General features: G+C 46.2%; 1 protein-coding gene across 1 annotated transcript in view; it reads right to left on the reverse strand.

The window, feature by feature from the left end:
- SPTBN4 (spectrin beta, non-erythrocytic 4) overlaps positions 1-20,230 on the reverse strand; it is a 74,464-nt gene that overhangs the window by 53,132 nt on the left and 1,102 nt on the right. The window contains exons 2-5 of the mRNA XM_081275457.1: positions 18,485-18,671; positions 5,223-5,374; positions 4,009-4,182; positions 278-369 (exon numbers count right to left, since the gene is read on the reverse strand). Of these exons, the coding sequence (XP_081131583.1) occupies positions 278-369; positions 4,009-4,182; positions 5,223-5,374; positions 18,485-18,656 (590 nt within the window). The 5' untranslated portion in view covers positions 18,657-18,671. The remainder of the gene's footprint in view (positions 1-277; positions 370-4,008; positions 4,183-5,222; positions 5,375-18,484; positions 18,672-20,230) is intronic.

Raw genomic sequence — 20,230 nt, forward strand, 5'->3', positions numbered from 1 at the left:
TGAACCCAGGGCCTCATGCAGGCCGGACAAGCGCTTTACCCCTGGGCCTGTCCCCAGCCCTCAGCCCCCCAGTTTCCTGCACGGCTCTCTAAGGAGCCTGGGAGTTCCACACTTGAACCTGACCTTCGGCTGTTTGACCAGCTCAGAGAAGCGGTCAGGCTTTTCTACCAGTTCACCAGTTTCATTGTCAGTTTTGACACTCAGGTCATCGCTTCCACCTCAAGCTCTTGTCTGAAAGGAACCCCAGAGGCCCGCCTGACCCTGAGGAGGGGCTCACCCAGCCGTCTTCATCTGGCACCACAGGAGCAGAGCGTCCTTGGCCGAGCGCGTCTCTCTGTTGTCCTCGGTCTCAATTTTGATGACCTGAATCTGGAAGGACACAAAGAAATGGCTCCTAGGGCCTGCAGGGCTGGAGACCGCCTGATCCCCGGCCATGTTGCTATCAGGGAGAGTGGCAGGTGACAAGGGGGGCGGGGACGAGGTGGGGGTTCAGGAGTGTGAGCTCTGGAGTGAGCCAGGAGAGACACAACTGGGGGCGGGGGCTCAGGTCTCCATATCCAGGGAAGCTTCCGAACTGAGTATCCGGGCCACTGTCCTGATCCAAGCTGCCACTCTGTCCCACCTGAGCTAGTGTGGTGGCCTTCATCCTAATCTCCCTGGCCCTGGGCCACAGTTTCTCCCCTCAAAGCCTTCCACAAAGCACCTTCCACTCAGGGGAAAGGGAAGGCCCTCCTGACCTCTCCCTGCTCGGGCTGGGGCCCGTCCTCCACAGTCCCTCCACCCCACAGCCCACTGGCCTCCTCGCCAGCTCACCAGGTCTCCAACCTCGGTGTCTGCACACTGCTCCTCCCTCTGCCTGGAACATCCTTTCCCCCAAAATCCACAAATCCCTGCACGGCTCACTCCTCCTTCAGGTTTTTTGGTTTGTTTGAGGCACCAGGGGTGCTTATCCACGGAGCCACATCCACAGCACTTTTTATTTTTTTAAATATTTTTTTTTTAGTTGTAGTTGGACACTATACCTTTATTTTATTTATTAATTTATATGTTGTGCTGAGGATGAAACCCAGGGCCTCACCTGTGCTAGGTGAGTGCTCTACCCCTGAGCCACAACCCCAGCCCCAGCCCCTATTTTTTTATTTTTAGACAGGATCTCCCTAGGTTGCTTACAGCCTGGCTAAGTGGCTGAGGCTGGCTTTGAACTCTTGATCCTCCTGCCTCAGCCTCCTAAGCATCTGGAATTACAGGTGTGTGTCCCCACGTCCATCTCAGGTCTTTTGTTTGTACTTTAAGGGTTTTTTTTTATTTTTTTATTTTTTTTTAAATATTTATTTATTTATTAGTTCTTAAGGGTTTTTTGTTTTGTTTTGTTTTGTTTTTTTGTTGTTGGTTTTTCAGTGCTGGGATTTGACCTCAAGACCTTGCACATGGTAGGCAAGAACTCTACCACCGAGCTACATCCCCACTCTTTTATTTTATTTTGATATAGAGTTTCACCAAGTTTCCCAAGCTGCCCTTGAACTACCAATCCTTTTGTCTCAGCTTTCCTGAGTGACTGGGATTATAGGCTTCACACCTGGCTCTTCCTCTCCCTCAAGTCTTCCCCTACCCCCACCCCCAATCTTTGGTACTGGGGATTGTACCCAGGGGCACTTAACCAATGAGCCTCATCCCCAACCCTTTTTCATATTTTATTCAGAGATAGGGTCTCACTGAGTTGCTGAGGCTGCCGTTGAACTTGGGATCCTCCTCCCTCAGCCTCCCAAGCTTGCACCCCCCGTGCCCAGCTCCCCCTCAGGTCTTTACTAAAATATCACCGGCTCACGGAGGCCTTTGCTGGCCACTTAGTTTTAAATCTCAACACACATCCAGATCCTGCATCTTCCTTGCCGGCTCAGTTACCTCCACCCCCCCCCCCGCATTTCATTTACTCAGGAGGTTTACCACCTCCCACTGAGGTCAGGTGAAAGCTCAGGGACAGTCAGAGGCCACGTTTATCTATTCTATTTGCTGCGGCATCCCACTCCGCCGCTGTTGGGTAAAGCACTAGTGGCAGAGAATCTAGAGCAGGTTCTAGAGCCTCAGGTGGGATTCAAGATGCCTGGATTCCAGACCTGCTGCAGGGCTGTAGCCACCAGCTGTGACCTGCCCCCAGTCTCATTTCCCCCATTCTGCACGGACATCCATACCCACCTCCAGCCCCTGCCTGTCCTCTGAGTTCCATCCCAGGATACCACTGCCCGATGGAATCCCTCCCCCCCCCCCCCCCGGGAATTCTGAGATCCACAACTACCGTGTCCCAGACGGGCCTTGGTATCTTCCCCAAACCTGCTCCTCCTTCCTGTCCTGTCCCAGTGCAGCCTTACCATTCCCTGGTCCCCAGGCCAGAGCATCTAGCAGGCCATGGGGTCCTGGACACCTCTCCCCTTCCCTTCCCTATGGCCTCTCCACTCCATCTTCCAAGTGTCCTCCCCTCCTGCCCCCCTTTACTTCCCTATACCCCACCCTGGTCTAGATCTAGTCTCTTCTCTGGGCTCTTGGCCACCAACTTGGATGACCACCTCCAACCCAGGGGGATGTTTCTAAATCGGATTACGCATTTCCCCTTGATAAAACTCTCCAATGGCTCCCTGTCTCCAAACGACTAAAACCCAAATCACTACCACAAATCACCCCCCCTTGACCACGTTTCCTCCCTGCCTCCCCCTTGCCTCTCCTCCCTAGCCACGCTGCTCTTCCTTTGGTACTTCCAACATGCCAAGCGGTTCCCTCCTCAGAGCCTTCGCATCTGTTTCGCCCCCTGCCCAGAATGCCTTCTCCCTTCATGGTTTCCTGTTTTGTTTTTCTTGCTTTCTTTTTTCTGGAACTGGAGACTGAACCCAGGGGCACTTGACCATTGAACTTTCTCCCCAGCCCTTTTTTACTTTTTAATTTTGAGACAGGGTCTAAATTGCTGAAGTTGCCCTCAATCTCTCCATCCTCCTGCCTCAGCCTCCTGAGTTGCTGGAAGCACCGTCGTGCGCCACTGCGCCTGTCTTTCCCTTCCTCTTCTGTCATTCAGCATCAGCTTCTCAGCCAGCACTTTTCTGACTACCATGTCTAAAATCGCAACACCAACCTGATATTTTATATGTATATTTCTGTTACTGATTTGTAGTAATTTATTCTTTTCTGCAAAGCTTTTTGAAATTCTCCTCTGCCAGCTGGGTGCAGTGGTGCAGGCTTGTAATCCCAGCGGCTTGGGAGGCTAAGGCAGGAAGATACAGGGTTCAGAGCCAGTCTCAACAATGGTGAAGCACTAAGCAACCTAGCAAGACCCCATCTCTAAGTAAAATACGAAATATAGGACTGCAGATGTGGCTCCGTTGTCCAGGGCCCCTGAGTTCAATCCCCAGTACTCCCCCCAAAAAATATTTCTCCTCTGCCTAGAGTTATCTTTTCCTACGCATGTCTTGTCTATTTATGTATTTATCATATGTCCCCCTTATTACAATGTAAGCTCCATAAAAGTGAAAAATTTGTCTTTTTCTTTCTGAACTGAAGCAAGATTGTGTGGATCTGGGTCTAGCACGTGTGAGGCACTGGGTTCGATCCTTAGTACCACATAAAAATAAATAAAATAAAGGTATTCTGTCCATCTACAGCAACAACAACATCAAAAGACTGTGCGGCTCTGAACTATGACTCCAATCCCACACAATACGTGTGACTTTGAGTATATGACTTCACCTATAGGTTATCTCATTGGTAAAATGGAATAATAAATAGGACCTAATTTATGGGTTGCTGTGTGAATTAAATGTCAAGTGCTTAGCACGGTCCCTAGAATGAACAATACAGAAATGATGATCACATTGAAGGGGTGGTAATGACATTTTTTTCATTATTTTCATCCCTACCTCCTGGAACATATTAGAAATGCTTTGGGAGGATTGGGTAAAGGGGTGGGGGATGCGCTCCTAAGCCCTGGGGGAGGGGCAGACTGGGCAGGGGTTACTGGGGGATCACCTGGAAGCGCAGGATGATGGTCCAGACCAACCCCAGCGTGAGTCGGTGATTCCCGTCCACGATGTCATGAGAGCCCACGTTTTCCAGGTGCACACGCTGCTCCTTGAGGAACTGCAGAGCCTTGTCCACGTTCTCCAGCGAGTGGATCCGCATGCGGCCCCGTGTGGGCCTCGGCTGGAGCAGCAGGGCGTTGGGCAATGTGGGCCTGGCCCAGGGCCACGCACCCTCGCCCCGCCTCTCACATAGCCACGCCCCCGGGGCTCAAGACCAGGCCACGCCCTTTCATCTTCTCTAAGATCCAGGCCCCAATCTTTCTATTTCTTCTCATAGCCAGAGCCCTTCAAGGGTCGCATCCTTTCGTGCCTGACCTCATCTCTTCCCCTAACTCTCACCTCCAACCTGATAACCACACCCCTCGTCATGAAGCCCCGCCCCTTCCACTGGATGGCTGCACCAGTTCACAAGAGTTTCCAGTAATCCCGTGACCACATCCTTTATTGCCTCCCTTTCAGGCCCCTGTCTAGAGCTACGTCCATTCCAACCCAGCTCCGACTCAGTCCAGGACTCTTCCCCTCGTTCCTACCAAAGACGCGTGCTGCTCTGCAGCTATAATCCTTGACACTGCAAGCTCCGGGCCCTAGTTCTTCAGTGAATCTCAACCCCATCAGAACTCCACCTTTTGAGATGGAGCCCCATCCAATCCCAGAAACTCAACTCCAGCCCATACAACAAGCCAAACCCATGCAATGCGGTCTGCACCCCCAGACTCCCAGGGCTAGGCCTCACCCTGCCATCGAACCCTGCCTCCAGCTTAAGATCGCTGCGCCCTCATCCACTGACATTCACAACTGAGTTGTGCCCTGATGGCCCTGCCCCTTGCAATCTAATAACCCTGGCGGTGCCTTCTAATAAATCTCCTCCTTCGTCACTAGCCTTCTCCCTTGGATGGAGCCCCAGCATGGCCCCACTCCTGGCGATTGGGTTCCTCTGCAGAACCACTGCCTGCTAGTCCGATGGGATCCCAGGCTCCTCCATTCCAAGCTCCACCCCTGCGCCACAGCCCCTCCCATCGGAATCAAGGCAGCTCTCACCCACAGTGCCCTTCCACCGCGTTCTTCCAGGCCCTAGGCCGAGCCCCTTAGAATCCAGCGATGTCCAAGCCCCACGGTGAGACCCCAGACCCATCCCCCTTCCCCAGCCCTTCAGGGCCTCACCAGCTGCTCCCCCGACAGCACTTCCAGGAGCCGAGTCAGCACAAAGCCATCCCGGAGGTCCGCATAGAGGTCCCCGATGTGGCAGCCCACGCGGGCGAGGTGCGAGTTCACCCACTTGGTGAAGGTTTTCTTCTGCACGGCCTCCCGCTCGTCTGGAGAACAGGCCTTGATGAACCCCGCTCCCCAGGGGCCACAGCTTCCCTTCCCCGTCTCCCACCTCCACCACTGGCCAACCCCAGTCCAGGCCCAGGGGCACAGGCAGCTCCTCCAGCCTAGGACGCCTTCCCCTACCCTGGGCTGCCCACGTAGCAAGAAGGTCCCTGTCCTTCAAAGTTTTCATGAGTTGCCATTTGCACCTGTTTTGCCACCATAGGTGGTCCTAGTCATTCGTTGGTTCATTCAATATTTGAGTAGCCTTTCTACTCCTGTTCAGAAAAACACATCAGTGAAAGCTGCAGAACTGTGTAGGTTAAGGAAGGGGAGGGTGTTGTCTCCCAAAATGGAGTGTCCCCCAAAAGCTCATGTGTGAGCCCATACAAGAAATTCAGAGCTGAAGTGACTGGGCCGTGAGAGCCTTCACCTGATCAGCGAGTTAATCCACTGCTATGGATTATAGCGGCTGGACTGTGGGCCCACAGGGTGTGGCTGGGGGAAGTAGGTCACTGGGGCCGCCTCTAGGGTTTATATTTCACCCTGGTGAGCAGCGCTAGCCCTCCCTACTTCCTGATGGCCATGTTCCGACTGTTTGCCTCCTCCCTGCCCTTCCCCTGCCATGTTCTGCCCCTCCTCAGGCCCAGAGCTATGGGGTGGCCTTCTATGGGCTGAGACCTCTGAAACCTTGAGCCCCAAATAAACTTTCCCTCCTCTGGGTTCCCTCCTCTGGTCACATCTTTTGGTCACAGCAATGAAAACAGAAGGCAAGGATGAGAGGTGTGTTTCAGGTGGCTGCGTGGGGAGTAGAGCAGAGAGGGGAAGAAGGGCGGCCAGAAACCCAGGGAGAAGATTGGGAAGGGCCCAGGAGACAGAGATGAGACTGGACCAGGGCAGAAGCAGGGGAATGGGAGGAGAGGGGGGGCACCTTGGATGATTGATTAGAAACTAAAAGTAGGACAGAATGGACAGGTGGGGGAAAGTGAAGCCTAAGAAGGAACAAGCTAGACCAAGCTGCTCCTGAGGACAGGAATGGTTCCTACATCATTCAGCAACAGTCATGGGAGAGCTGACTACAAATCCTGCCACCCCTGGGCAAAGCAAGGGGAGTGGAAGGATGTGCAGCTTCTCCCTCACTTGCTTATAAGGAAATTGCTCAGGATCTTTCTTGCTTTTTTTCTTTTTTTGTACTGGGGATTAAACCCAGGGACACTTAACCACTGAGCCCCATCCCCAGAGACAGAGCCTCTCTGAGTTGTGTAGGGGGCCTCACTAAATTGATGAGACTGGCTTTGAACTCCGGATCCTCCTGCCTCAGCCTCCCAAGCCACTGGGATTATAGGCATGCGCCCAGCTTCTTACTATCTTTTAAAAAATTATTATTAGTAGTAGTAGTATCAGGGATTTTGAGATAGAGTTGTGCTAAGTTGCTTAGGGCCTCACTAAACTGCTAAGGCTGGCCTTGAACTTGCAATCCCCATATCAGCATCCCGAGTTGCTAGGATTACAGGCTAGGTCCACCATGCTCGGCTTTTTTTTTTTTTTTTAATGACACCTTTACTATGAGCTATAATTCACATACTACAAAATTTTCCCTTTTAACATGTAACGTCAGTAGTCGTTAGTATATTCACAGAGTGATGTGACCATCAATACTAACATCAGAACGTTTTCATTACCCTAAAAAGAAACCCCAGACTTATTTGCACTCACTCCCCCTTTCCTTCCCCTGGTCCCTGGCAACCACTAATCTACTTTCTGCCCTATGGATTTGCCTCTTCTGGAAATTTCCTATAAATTAAGTTGTATATTGGGGTGGGATTGTGGCTCGGTGGTAGACTGCTCACCTAGCCTGCATGAGGCACTGGGTTCAACCCTCAGCATCACACAGAAATAAAATAAAGATATTGTGTCCACCTAAAACTAAAAAAGAAACTTATAAAAAAATAAATAAATCATATATTATATGGCCTTTTCATGTGTCTAGCTTCTTTTGCTTAGCATAGTGTTTTAAAGGGTCATCTATATTGTATCTGGGATCAGTATTATATTCATTCTCAAGGCCAAATAATATTCCATGGTATGGATAATCTACATTTTATCCATTCAGCCGATAATAGCCATTTAGGTTACTTCCATTTTTTAGCTATTATGAATAATACTGTCATGAACATTTGGGTACAAATTTGGGGGTGAAAATAAGTTTTTAATTATCTCAGGTATACATTAGTGCCTCTTTATCCACAAGGGCTACATTTTGAGATGCTCAGTATCAGGCTCCCAAGTTGCTGGGATTACAGTCTTGCGCCGATGCACCCTGCAAGGCAATCATCTCTCTTAAGGACCGCATCACCTCGTCAACGCCCTGCTACCTCTCTACACTGCTGCATGGAGGACCAGGTCCCAACATGAGTCTCAGAGAGGATCAGCTATGTTCAGACCATAGCGGGGACCTTGGTGTGTACACAACCTTTGATCCAGTCCCAGGGATGGACAACCAGGCTGCCCTGGACCTTGAACCTCCTCCCAGCAACAGATCACCCTCACTCAACATGCTCACATGGCTCCTTTTGAAAAAAGAAGGAAAAAAAAAAAGCCTTTGGAAATGTGTACACAAGTGGCCAGATTGCTGGCTAATGGGGAGATGCTCTAATTTCATTCGACCTAGGGGCGTCAGGTAGCGTTTGGAGTAGCTGTGCCAGGCTCTTCTCCCCGGCAGATATGAAGACTACGACAACCCCACAGAGGTACCCTATTTGGTGTCTTCATTTTCAGTCTTTCTCCAGACCAATGGCCAAACATATGACTTCACATGTAAGTCTCTTTCTTTTCCCCCTTAGCCAGCAATGAATGAAAGAATAATCATTCCTTTGCTTTGTACAAGTCTCAAACTATTAAATAAATGAATAAATTTAATAAATATATAAATAAAGCTTTATTCTAAGGAAATCTATTTTCCTTGTGATGGCTGATCATCACGATAGAGAAGAGTAAGTAAATGGCAAAAATCACTCAATATGAGTGCAAGGGCGAAAGTAGGACAGTTGTCATTTGTCCTGGAGTCTTGACAACCCAAAGGTAACTGTGTCATTTAGAGTTCTGGCAGGAAGCAAATGGCTTCCCTCAAAGCGGTGGAATTGAGGAGAGTTTAATGAAGGGACTATTTACAGAGGGGTGGGCAGGGCTGAGGGAACCCACTAGGGCCAGAGAGACTCCCCCCCAGGGACTGGGGCAGGGGGGAGGCTGAGAAGAGGGGAGGGAGGCAGCCATCTTGGTAGGAGCTTGGGATGGAGGGAGAGGAACCAGGCAGTGGCAGAAGTTGGTCAGGCAGGGAGAGAGCAGGGAGTAATAAATCCCTTGACTCCTATCTCCCCCCCAGTGTCCTGCTGGACAAACCCAACTGGAAGACTGAGGGTCTCTGAGCAGAGGGGAGCCCGTTCACAGCAGGGCAGCCTACCTGGGCCTACCGCAGGTGCACAGAGCGGGTGGCGGTACCTGAGGGACAAAGACACCCCCCCATGGTGGCCTGACACATCAACACAGTACACATTCAGTGTCCTCTTAGGTCAGAATGGCCCTCGGAGACGTATTTGTTTGCCCTCCTCCACTGTGTTGTATAAAAATGTAGATCAGTTGCCAACATTTAAAGATAGATTTTGTCTTTTCAAACAATCCAGATTTTTGGCCTCTTCCCATGATACGGCCACTAATAGCCAAACGAGGCTGCCTTCCTGGAGCTGAGGCCACCGCCCCCTTGGGGAGACCCTTCGTTCTCTCATGAACGTGGCCTGTCTGGCCTCATGGGCATCTCCTCTCCTGACCCCTGCTTCACACTAAGGAGATTGTGATCACAAAAAACAGAACCTCACAGCACTGTCCTCGATGAAGTTGTCATCCAGGTGGCCCATGGTAGGTCTCTAGGGACTTTCTTTGGGCAGGAGTGAAATCAAATTGCATAGCAAAAATGCTGTCATGGATCTGTCCCCCTCAGGCCTAGATCCCAAGCACGTAGGGATCCAGGACCCACTGAAGAAATTTAGATCTTGCCTAAACCCCTCTTTTAACAAATGTGGAGACAGAGGCCCAGAGAGGGGTGATGACCTTGAGTTGACATAGCTGGCCACCAGCAGATGCAAACCTGCATCTATTCGTTCTCATTCTGGTTCCACTCTGGAGATGGCTCCACTTTGGCTTTACTATTAGCCAGAATCTGTGATTTGGCATTAGCATTGGCTATTAGAAAGTAAAATTACAAATACCTAACTTAATGTCTTTTTTTTAATATTTATTTTTAGGAGTAGATGGACACAACACAATGCCTTTATTTTTATGTGGTGCTGGGGATCGAACCTGGGTCCCGCCTGTGCTAGGTTAGCGCTCTATTGCTGAGCCACAATCCCAGCCCCTAACTTAATATCTTTTCTGTCAAAAAAAAAAAAAAAAAACAGGTCTTAGGTTGTGGCTGAGTGGTAGAGTGCTTGACTGGCACGTGTGATGCACTGGGTTCAATTCTCAGCACCATATGAAAATAAAGTACACAATTTGATGTTTTTTTATTTTTTTATTTTTGTAGTTGTAGATGGACAGAATGCCTTTTTTAAATTTTTTTTAAAGAGAGAGAGAGAGAGAGAGAATTTTAACATTTATTTTTTAGTTTTCGGCAGACACAACATCTCTGTTTGTATGTGGTGCTGAGGATCGAACCCGGGCCGCACGCATGTCAGGCAAGCGCGCTACCACTTGAGCCACATCCCCAGCCCCTGGACAGAATGCCTTTATTTGTTTATTTTTGTGTGGTGCTGAGGATCAAACCCCGTGACTCACACATGCTAGGCAAGCACTCTGCTACTGAGCTATAGCCCCAGCCAATACAACTTGATGTTTTTTTGTTTTGTTTTGTTTTTGTTGTTGTTGTTGTTGTTGTTGTTTTTAAGAAAAAAAAAAAACAGCCAGGCGCAGTGGCATATGCCTGTAATCTCAGCAGCTCGGGAGGCTGAGACAGGAGGATCGTAAGTTCAAAGCCAGGCTCAGCAATGGGGAGGCGCTAAGCATCTCAGTTAGACTCTGTATCTAATAATATACAAAAATTGGGCTGGGGATGTAGCTCAGTGGTTGAGTGCCCCTGAGTTCAATTCCTCGTAACCCCCAAGGGAAAAAAAAAACAGATCAGTCAATGTATATTTTCTACTGTTAGTGTAAAATGCAATACTCAAGGGTATAACAAAATGCATCTATAAAAAGGTAATTATTGAGAGATTTCAAATGATTGAAAAAAGTAGACATCTTTATTTCTGTACTAATAAAAACTAGTTTTATTATAGTTTTATACTAAAAACTATAACTATTGTTTGGTAATGAAATTTTACCTATAACTGTATATGCTAAGCCGCTATAACAAATAGGCCTAGCAATACAGTCATATAAAAGAGATATGAGCTTATTCCCTCATTCTGAATAGTTCTAAAATGAGCAGCCCAGCTGTCAGGGAGACTAGCAAGGATGTCAACGTGCATTCCATGTTCCTTCCATCCTGTGCTCTGAGGATCTTGGTGCTTCAGCTAATAGGAGTCAGGGAAGAAAGAAAGGCCAGGCAACAATTTTTTAACTCTTTTTTTTTTCACAATATCTTTATTTCATTTTTATGTGGTGCTGAGGATCGAACCCAGCGCCTCACATGTGCTAGGTGAGCGCTCTACCACTGAGCCACAACCCCGGCCCTTTTTAACTCTTTTTTTGGTACCAGAGGTTGAATCTGGAGTCAATCTACCACTAGCCCACATCCCCAGATCTTTTCTAAAAATAATTTTTTTATTTGTCAATGGATCTTTATTTTATTTATTTATCTGCAATGCTGAGAATCTAACCCAGTGCCTCATACATTCTAGGCAAACGCTCTACCACTGAGCCACAATCCCAGCCTCCAGCCCCAGCCCTTTTTTTATTTTTTATTTTGAGAAATGGTCTTGCTAAGTTGTTTAGGGCCTTGCTAAATTGCTGAGGCTGGCCTTGACCTGGTGATCCTCTTCCCTCAGCTTCCCGAGCTGCTGGGATTACAGGTGTGTGTCATCATTCCTGGCCTTTAAGAAAAGAACTTAATTATGAAATAACTACAGGTTCATAGGGTGTTTCAAAGATAGTACAGATGATTTTTAAAAACTCAATTTAAAAATGGACAAAAGAGGCAGGCGGATGGTGCACGCCTATAATCCCAGGGGCTCAGGAGGCTGAGGCAGGAGAAGGATTAGGAGTTCAAAGCCAGCCTCAGCAACTCAATGAGACCCTGTTTCTTAATAAAATATAAAAAAAGAGCTTGGGATGTGGCTCAGTGGTTAAGTGCCTATGAGTTCCATCCTCAGTACCAAAAAGAAAAAAAAAAAAAGGACAAAGATTTGAATAGACATTTATACAAAGAAGATATACAAATGACCAATAAGAACATGAAAATATGCTTGGGATCATTAGCCCTTAGGAAAATGCCAAATCAAAACCATAATAAGGACTGGGGCTGGGGCTCAGTGGAAGTGCACTTGCCCAGCATCTGTGAGGCACTGGGTTTGAGTCTCAACAGCACAAAAAAATAAACACTATATAGGTCTGTCAACAATTAAAAAAGTATTAAATTTATATATATATATATAAAGAAATACCACTTCATACCCACTAGGATGGTCATAATAAAAAGGGGGGATAATAATCATAAGCAAAGACATGGGGTTGGAACACTTGTACATTGCTCATGAGAATATAAAATGGAACCATGAGTTAGAAAAATAGTTTGGTGGTTCCTTTAAAAAGCTAGACATAGGGGCCGGGGTTGTGGCTCAGTGGTAGAGCACTTGCCTAGCATGTGTGAGACACTGGGTTCGATCCCAGGCACCACATAAAAAATAAACAAATAAAAGAAAGGTATTGTGTCCATCTACAACTAAAAAAATATTTTTAAAATGTTTCTTTAAAATAAAAATAAAAAGTTAAACATAGAGTTACATATGACCCAGGAATTCTAAGTATACAGTAGTCCCTATTTATTCAGAATTTCACTTTCTTCAGTTTTAATTACCCCTGGTCAACAGTGAGCTGAAAATATTAAATTAGCATTCCAGAAATAGATAATTCATGTTTTAGATTACTTTCATTATAGCATATTGTTATAATTGTTCTATCTATTAGCATTTATTGGTAATCTGTTACTGTGCCTAATTTACATATTAAACTTTGTCATTTCATATATAGGAAAAAACTTAACATATACATGGTTTGGTACTACGGGAGATTTCAGGCATCCACTGAGCATCCATTTGAACTTCCCAGCCTCCAGAACCATCTATTCTTTATAAAATACTCAATCTAAGGTATCCTCTTATAGCAACAGAAAATGGACTAAGCAGGCCTCATGCAGTGTCTAGAAGCAGCAGATTAGATCTACTCATGGATCTCCACATTGGATGAGCCCTAGGGCTCAGTGCTGAATGAGAAAATAACAAAAAGAATACAATCTAGAGCATGCGAAAATTTGCATCAGTTACCAATACTTACATTCACAAACCCTATAGATATACTGTCCCCAAATTCATGGCAAAGTGACATCAAATTTAGTAGAGAAAGCACAGCCTTCAATAAATGGAGCTGAGACAACTCCACATGGGAGAAAAATGAACGTGGACCCACAATGTACATAATAATAAACATTCAGCTTGTAATCTAAATGTAAAAGGAATACAGTAAAACTTTTAGGAAAAAAAACATGGTAGGATATCTCTCCATGACCTGGGGTTAGGCAAAGATTTCTTTCTTTCCTGTTTTTTGTTTGTTTGTTTGTTTGTTTGTTTGTTCATTTTTTTAATTTTAATTTTAATTATTTAATTATTTATTTATTTATTTATTTTTGCAGTGCTGGGGACTGAACCCAGAGCCTTATGCATGCTAGACAAGGGCTTTACCATTGAACTACAAACCCAACCTAAAATAATTGTTTAATAATTACCAAACTGAGCTGGGTGTGGTGGCGCTCACCTATAATCCCAGTGGCTTGGGAGGCTGAGGCAAGAAGATTGCAAATTTAAAGCCAGCCTCAACAAAAGCAAGGCACTAAGCAACTCAGTGAGACCCTGTCTCTAAATTAAAAATATATGTATACAAAATGGGCTGGGGATGTGGCTCAGTGAGTGAGTGCCCCTGAGTTCAGTCCCTGGTACCCTAAATAAATAAATAAGTAAAAATAATTATTAAACTACATTAAAATCAAGACATTTTGCTCATCAAAAGGTCCCATTAAGAGAGTGAAAGATAAGCCACCAAGTGGAAGAAAAATATTCACTATATATATATATATATATATATATATATATATATATATATATACCCTTGCAAAACCACAAGGAAAAGATAATTTAATAAGGCAAAGGGTGAAAGACGAGAAAGGGCCCCTCACAGGAGGATATCAGAATGGCCAGTAAACTTCTGCAAATATGCTCCACCTCATGAGTTGGTATTAGTCATCAGGAAAGTGCAAAGAATATTATAATAGAAGCCAGGCGCGGTGGGGCACACCTGTGATCCCAGCCCATCGGGAGGCTGAGGCAGAAGGATCACAAGCTCAAACGCAGCCTCAGTGTCTTAGTGAGGCCTTAAGCAACTCCACAAGATCCTGCCTCTAATACAATATATAACAGGGCTGAGGATGTGGCTCAGTGGTTAAGCAACCCTGCATTCAATCCCTGATACCAAAGAAAGAAAGAAAACCACACAGAATGCACATCGGCCCAGATACCTAAAATCAAAAAGACTGGCTCTACCAGGGGTTGGATGTACAGCAAGTGAATCTCTCGAACAGTGCTGGTGGGAATATAAAATGATATAAACCATCAGTTTCTACTAAAGTTAGATATATACTTACTCTATGACCCAACAGTTTCACTTCCGGGTGGTAGTCACCAGAAATGAGAGCTTTTGCCCACTAAAAGCCTTCACTGCAACCTCAAACTAGAAGCAACTCAAGGGAACATCAACAGGTAAATCCACACTGTGAAAACCATACAGCAAGAAAAAGGAACAGCTTATAGAAGATATGAATGAATCTCTCAAGCATAATGTTGAGTAAATGAAGTGAGATACTGAAGCGTGCCCAATGTATGTTTTCACTTATGTCAAGTTTGAACACTAGCAAAACAAGCCCGTGCTGTTAAAAGTTACAAGAGTGTTTACACTTGGGTTGTATTAATAGGAAGGTAGTCCCATGGAACTTCCCAGGGACTGTCATAGTTCTTTTTTTTTTTTTAATATTTTTTTAATATTTATTTATTTATTAGTTATTGGCGGACACAACATCTTTGTTTGTATGTGGTGCTGAGGATCGAACCCGGGCCGCACGCATGCCAGGCGAGCGCGCTACCACTTGAGCCACATCCCCAGCCCTGTCATAGTTCTTTTTATATTTTTATTTTATTTCTTTATTACTGTTAGTGGTAGCATTATTAATAATATGATTATCATCATCATTTTGATATTGGTGATTAAACCCAGGAGTACTTTGCCATTGAACTACATCCCCAGTCCCTTTTCATTTTTTTATCTTGAGACAGGGTCTCACTAAGTTACTGAGGTTGGCCTTGAACTTGCAATGCTCCTGCCTCTGCCCCCCAAGTTGCTGGGATTACAGGGGTGCTCCCTTGCGTCCAGCCATATTCTGATTCTTGACATGTGCTGTGGTTGGAGTAAGGGTCTCCCAAAGGCCCATGTGGTAAAGGACTGGCCCCAGATCATGGCCCTGTTGGAAGGTGGTGGGACCTTTGAGAGGTGGAGCCTAGTGGAAGATCTGTTGGTCCCTGGGTCCTGCTCCTGAAGGGGATATTGGGACCCTAACCCCTTCCTCTTTCTTTGCTTCACAATAGGCTCCTTACCATGACGTGCTTCCTCCCCAGCGGAGGCACAGAAGTAACAGGGCCAATGGACCGTGGACTGAAATCTTTAAAACCATGATCCAAAATAAATATTTTCTCATGATAAGTTGATTATCTCTGGCATTTTGTTACAGTGAAAGAAAACTGAGTAACATAATAAAAATGCTGGTTAAAAAGCAAGTGCTCATTTGTGGAAATAGTGAGCACTCTTAATCTGAACTTTTTCTGCCATTCTGTGTGTATGCACTATATTATTATAATTTTAAAAATTAACTATACACACCCACACATACCAGGCACAGTGGTGCACACCTGTAATCCCAGCAACTCGGGAGGCTGAGGCAGGAGGATCATGAGTTCAAAGCCAGCCTTAGAAACCAAAGGACGCCCTAAGCAACTCAGTGAGACCCTGTCTCTAAAAATACAAACAAAGCCGGGCTGGGGATGTGACTCAGCGGTGGAGTGCTCAACTAGCACGTGTGAGGCCCTGGGTTCGATCCTCAGCACCACATAAAAAAATAAATAAATAAAATAAAGGTATTGTGTCCAACCACAACTAAAAAATAAATATTAAAAAAAATTTCAAAAAAGGTCTGGGGATGTGGCTCAGTGGGTAAGTGCCCCTGAGTTTAATCCTCAGTACCAAAAATAATACCTATACACACATGTACATTAATTATCAAGACACATTTTGCAAAATCATCCACATGCAAAGGAAAGAATTCACATTAAAACTATTCAAATGGTTGCCTGTGTGTGGGGGGGAAGGAATCAGGATGAGACATAAGATTAAAAAAGAATAAATAAAGAGGAGAGGGGCCTCACACAGACCAATGATGACCGACAGTCACAAATCGTGGCTTTAGGAATGAAACTCTCTGAACCTGAGGTCCTAATACTATTTTCAAACATCTTCATGTAAGATAACGTGGTGGAGGACTCCTTCCACAGGTCCTGCCTCAGTCTGAATAGACAAAACCCCTGAGAGAAGTGGGCAAACAGATGCAAAAGAAATGCAGTTGGGCTGGGGGTGTGGCTCAGTGGTAGGGCATTTGCTTGACAGGCTAGGCCCTGGGCTCCACCCCCGGGCTCCACCCCCAGTGTGAAAAGAAAGAAAGGACAGAAACACAAGCAGTGGCCCATGGCCTGCTTGCATTGAGCAGCAAAGTGGTTCCAGCAAGAAGGGGCTTCATGCAGATTGAGGAGGGCCATGCCAGACGGTTTCGTTGCAGAAGGATATGAAAACTCAGGCACAGGAGAGTCCAGCAGAGTACTTAAGAAAACTGTACTACAATCATTTAAGTGGGCAAGGGAAAAAAATTTTTTTTCCTTAAAGAGGGATCCCCACATTTCCTGAGGTTAGATGCTCTCTGAAGCATGCATGGGTCTAAGATGTGAAGAATGCTCAGTTCTTATCTTACTCCATCCCCCTCCACTTAAAATCTCTCCATGGCTCCCCAGTGCCCATGAGGCCCTTAAGGTCTGGCTCCCACTGCCCGCTCCCTGTGTTTATTCCACCTCTCTCACCCCCCTCCCAGCTGCTGTAGAGGCTGTTCCTTCTACCTAGAACATTCTTCTACTCCAGAATTCACCCTATTCATCCCTTAGGCATCTCCTCCTCCAGGAAGCCTGCCTTGATTTTTTAGGCTGATTTTCAGGTACCTCCTCTTGGTTCCTGTCTTCCCTGGGTCTCCCCTTCATAGCCCTCTGCCTGTGCCTCCTCCATCCTGATCCTGACTCCTGGAAATTATTGGCTGGATCTGAGTCAGTCCCCACTGGACTGAGGACCCTGTAAGGGAAGGACCAAGGCTGGCTGAATGACCACCATGTCCCTGCTACTGCCCAGCATGGACCAGGCACAGAACAATACATTCTAGAATTCTAAGTTGATGTTTTCCTACGTTTTTAGACTTCTAAGTGTCCAAAAGTATAATTCTAAGTTTCCATGACTATATGTTTATGTCAGTCTAGGTTTCCAGGTCAGAAAATGCTGGCGATCCATGGGTTGAATCTGGTTCATAATTTGTGGCACACAATTTTTTTAATTGGGAAATTTTGGATCAATATCAGAATTAATAACTTTGGATCCATATTTTCTCATGGCTGGAGCTGGTGACCAGGGCCCAGTTGACCAGAGCCCCCAGTCCACTGACTCATGTATGTCACCAACTTTCCTAGAGGACTTTACTCAAAACCTTTGAGGGCTGGGGATGTGGCTCAAGCGGTAGCGCGCTCGCCTGGCATGCGTGCGGCCCGGGTTCGATCCTCAGCACCACATACCAACAAAGATGTTGTGTCCGCCGAGAACTAAAAAATAAATATTAAAAATTCTCTCTCTCTCTCTCTCTCCCCTCTCTCACTCTCTCTTTAAAAAAAACTTTGAAAATTCCATTAATAAATCCATGTACAAGACCTCTTTTCTTGTCACTATTCCCTAGACAATATAGTCTAAAAACTATAATGACAAGAAAATGTAGTTTTGTCACTGAGCTACAACCCCAGCCCTTTTATTTTTATTTTGAGACCTAGAGTCTCCACTAAGTTACTGAGACTGGCCTCAAACTTGTAATCCTCCTGCCTCAGCCTCCTGAGTCACTGGAATTATAGGTGCTCACCACTGTGCCTGCTAGAGTTTAAGTTTCTAAGGCTCTAAGATCCTAGCTAAGATCCTAGTGGCCAATGATTACAATGTCTAAAATCTGCGACAAGGGTCTCCATCTCTAAAGGTCTCAACTCTGAAGAATCCCTAAGTGTGACATTTCAACGTCTTAAAATCCCAACGGTTCTGCATTTGGAGATCCCAAGACATTGCTTTCAAAGTCTCATGTGTCTGGGATTGTACATTTCAAAAGTTCTAAGGCTGTGCTGCCACACGCAGAAGCCATGAGCCACAAGTGGCTATTTAAATCTAAATTAATTAAAACTAAATAAAATGCAAAACAGTCCCCCAAGTGGCACTGACCACATTTCAAGCGCTCAAGCCATATGTGCTAGTGGTTTCTCTATTGGATACCACAGACACAGAACGCTGCCTGCACTGTGGAAGGTTCCCTTGGCCACAACTGGCCTGGAGATGCAGGCGCTAAGTACGACTCCTTTCCACTCTCCTAGCCATCAAGGCCCTCAGGCACCACTATGCACAGATGCCACCCAGCAGCCCCCTCCCGCTTCCACTCCCCTTGGCCCACCCAGCTCTCCCTAGTCCCCAGGTACCTGCCAAGGCCTTGATCCGTGAGCACTCAAAGAGAGAAGCAGCTGCCGTGGAAGCAGCTGGAGGTTCCCGCTCCCAGCCCCGGTCTGGACTCTCCCAGCGAGCTGCAAGGTTGTTGTTGTTGGGGGCGGGCAGGCCCTCCATGTTGTCCACCTCCCCCGGAACCTGCGCCATTGGGGAAGATGAGGCCTGGGGATGGGGAGAGGCAGGTTAGGACTGGAAACAGGCCCGAGCTCAGAAGCCCACTTTTTTTTTTTTTTTGCATGTTACTGGTTACTGAACCCAGGAGCACTTTACCACTGAACTACATCCTTAGCCCTTTTTATTTTTTTGAGACAGGCTCTCTATAAGTTGCTGAGACTGGCCTCAAACTTGCCATCCTCCTTCCTCAGCCTCTCAAGTCACAGGGATTAAAGGCACAAGCCATCTTGTGCCTTTATTCAGAGGATTCCCTTCTAACAGTGACTAGCTATGTGTCCTAGGTCCTCTCTCACCCTCAGTTTCTCTGTCTTGCAAGTGGATGATGATAATGTTTACCCCGACCACTTACAGGACTGTAATAAAGTACTTGATGACTTAATGCCTGGCACAGGGTAGAGGCTCAGCAATTGTCACTGGTATTATTATTAGAACAATAACATCGTTAGTAATAGAATTCTATAATGCAGTAACAAGAACTATAATGAACATTTATTGGGCATTTGCCTTGTGCTCGGTACTTTATATGCATTCTTTTATGTAATTTTCACAAGTGAGCAGTTTTACTAGGCCCATTTTGCAGAAAAGGAAACTGATGTACAAAGGGATTAATTTGTTTGCCCAAGTAACACAGCTAGTAAGTAACTAGTTTTCAAACATAGGCACTGTGATAGAATGCTTGTATTAGTAGCCCTACTTCTTCACCCTTGAAGCCACGCCCTTTGCTATTTAACCTTTCAGTGTCCTTGGTTAAGGCAGAAAAGGTATGTGTGTTTTGGGGGCATACTCCACCCCTTGACTCTGGGATTGACCATGTGACTTGCTTTGGCCAACAGAATTGGGTGGAAGTGCTGGTATGTGTGGAAGTTCTGAGCCTCACTCAAGATATCTTATATGCTTCTGCTTCTGTTTGACCATGGAAAGACACGTTTAGGCTAGACCAAGTCTAAGACCACAGACATGCCAGCCAAGATCAGCTACAGCAGCCCCCTACTGCGACCTCAACATGAAGGTGCACCAGCAGAGAGTCTAGCAGAACTGCTCAGCTGGGTAGCCACTGAACTCAGCCTGTGCTTTAAGATGCTGAGATCGGTGCTGATTTGTTAAGCAACATTATTGTGGCCATAGCCCACTGACATATTATCTGAATTGAGAGTTGTGCTTTAAAACATGCCAGGTTGAAAATATGAAATCTAAAGAGGTGGGTGATATCAGGTACATCTCTACCCTCCTGGACCTCTGACCTGGTTCTAAGACTAAAAAAGGAGGGGATTAGACCAATGGCACCCTTCTCAAAAGACCTGGACAGTTGCTAACCCCTAGGTCTGGTTGGGTTTGGGTTTGGTTTGTTTCAGTACTGGGGATTGAATCCAGGGGTGTTTTACCACGGGGCTACATTTCCAGCCCTTTTTAAAAACTTGAGGCAAAGTCTTGACAAGTGGCCCAGACTGTCTCAAACTAGCAATCCTCCTGCCCCAGATTTCTGAGTTGCTGGAATGACAAGAGTGTGTCTCTGTGCTGGTCTTCTAACCCACTACATCTCAGGAAGG

The sequence above is a fragment of the Spermophilus citellus genome (assembly GCF_964194105.1).
Source record: "Spermophilus citellus genome assembly, chromosome: 18".
In the NCBI taxonomy this organism is placed as follows: domain Eukaryota; kingdom Metazoa; phylum Chordata; class Mammalia; order Rodentia; family Sciuridae; genus Spermophilus; species Spermophilus citellus.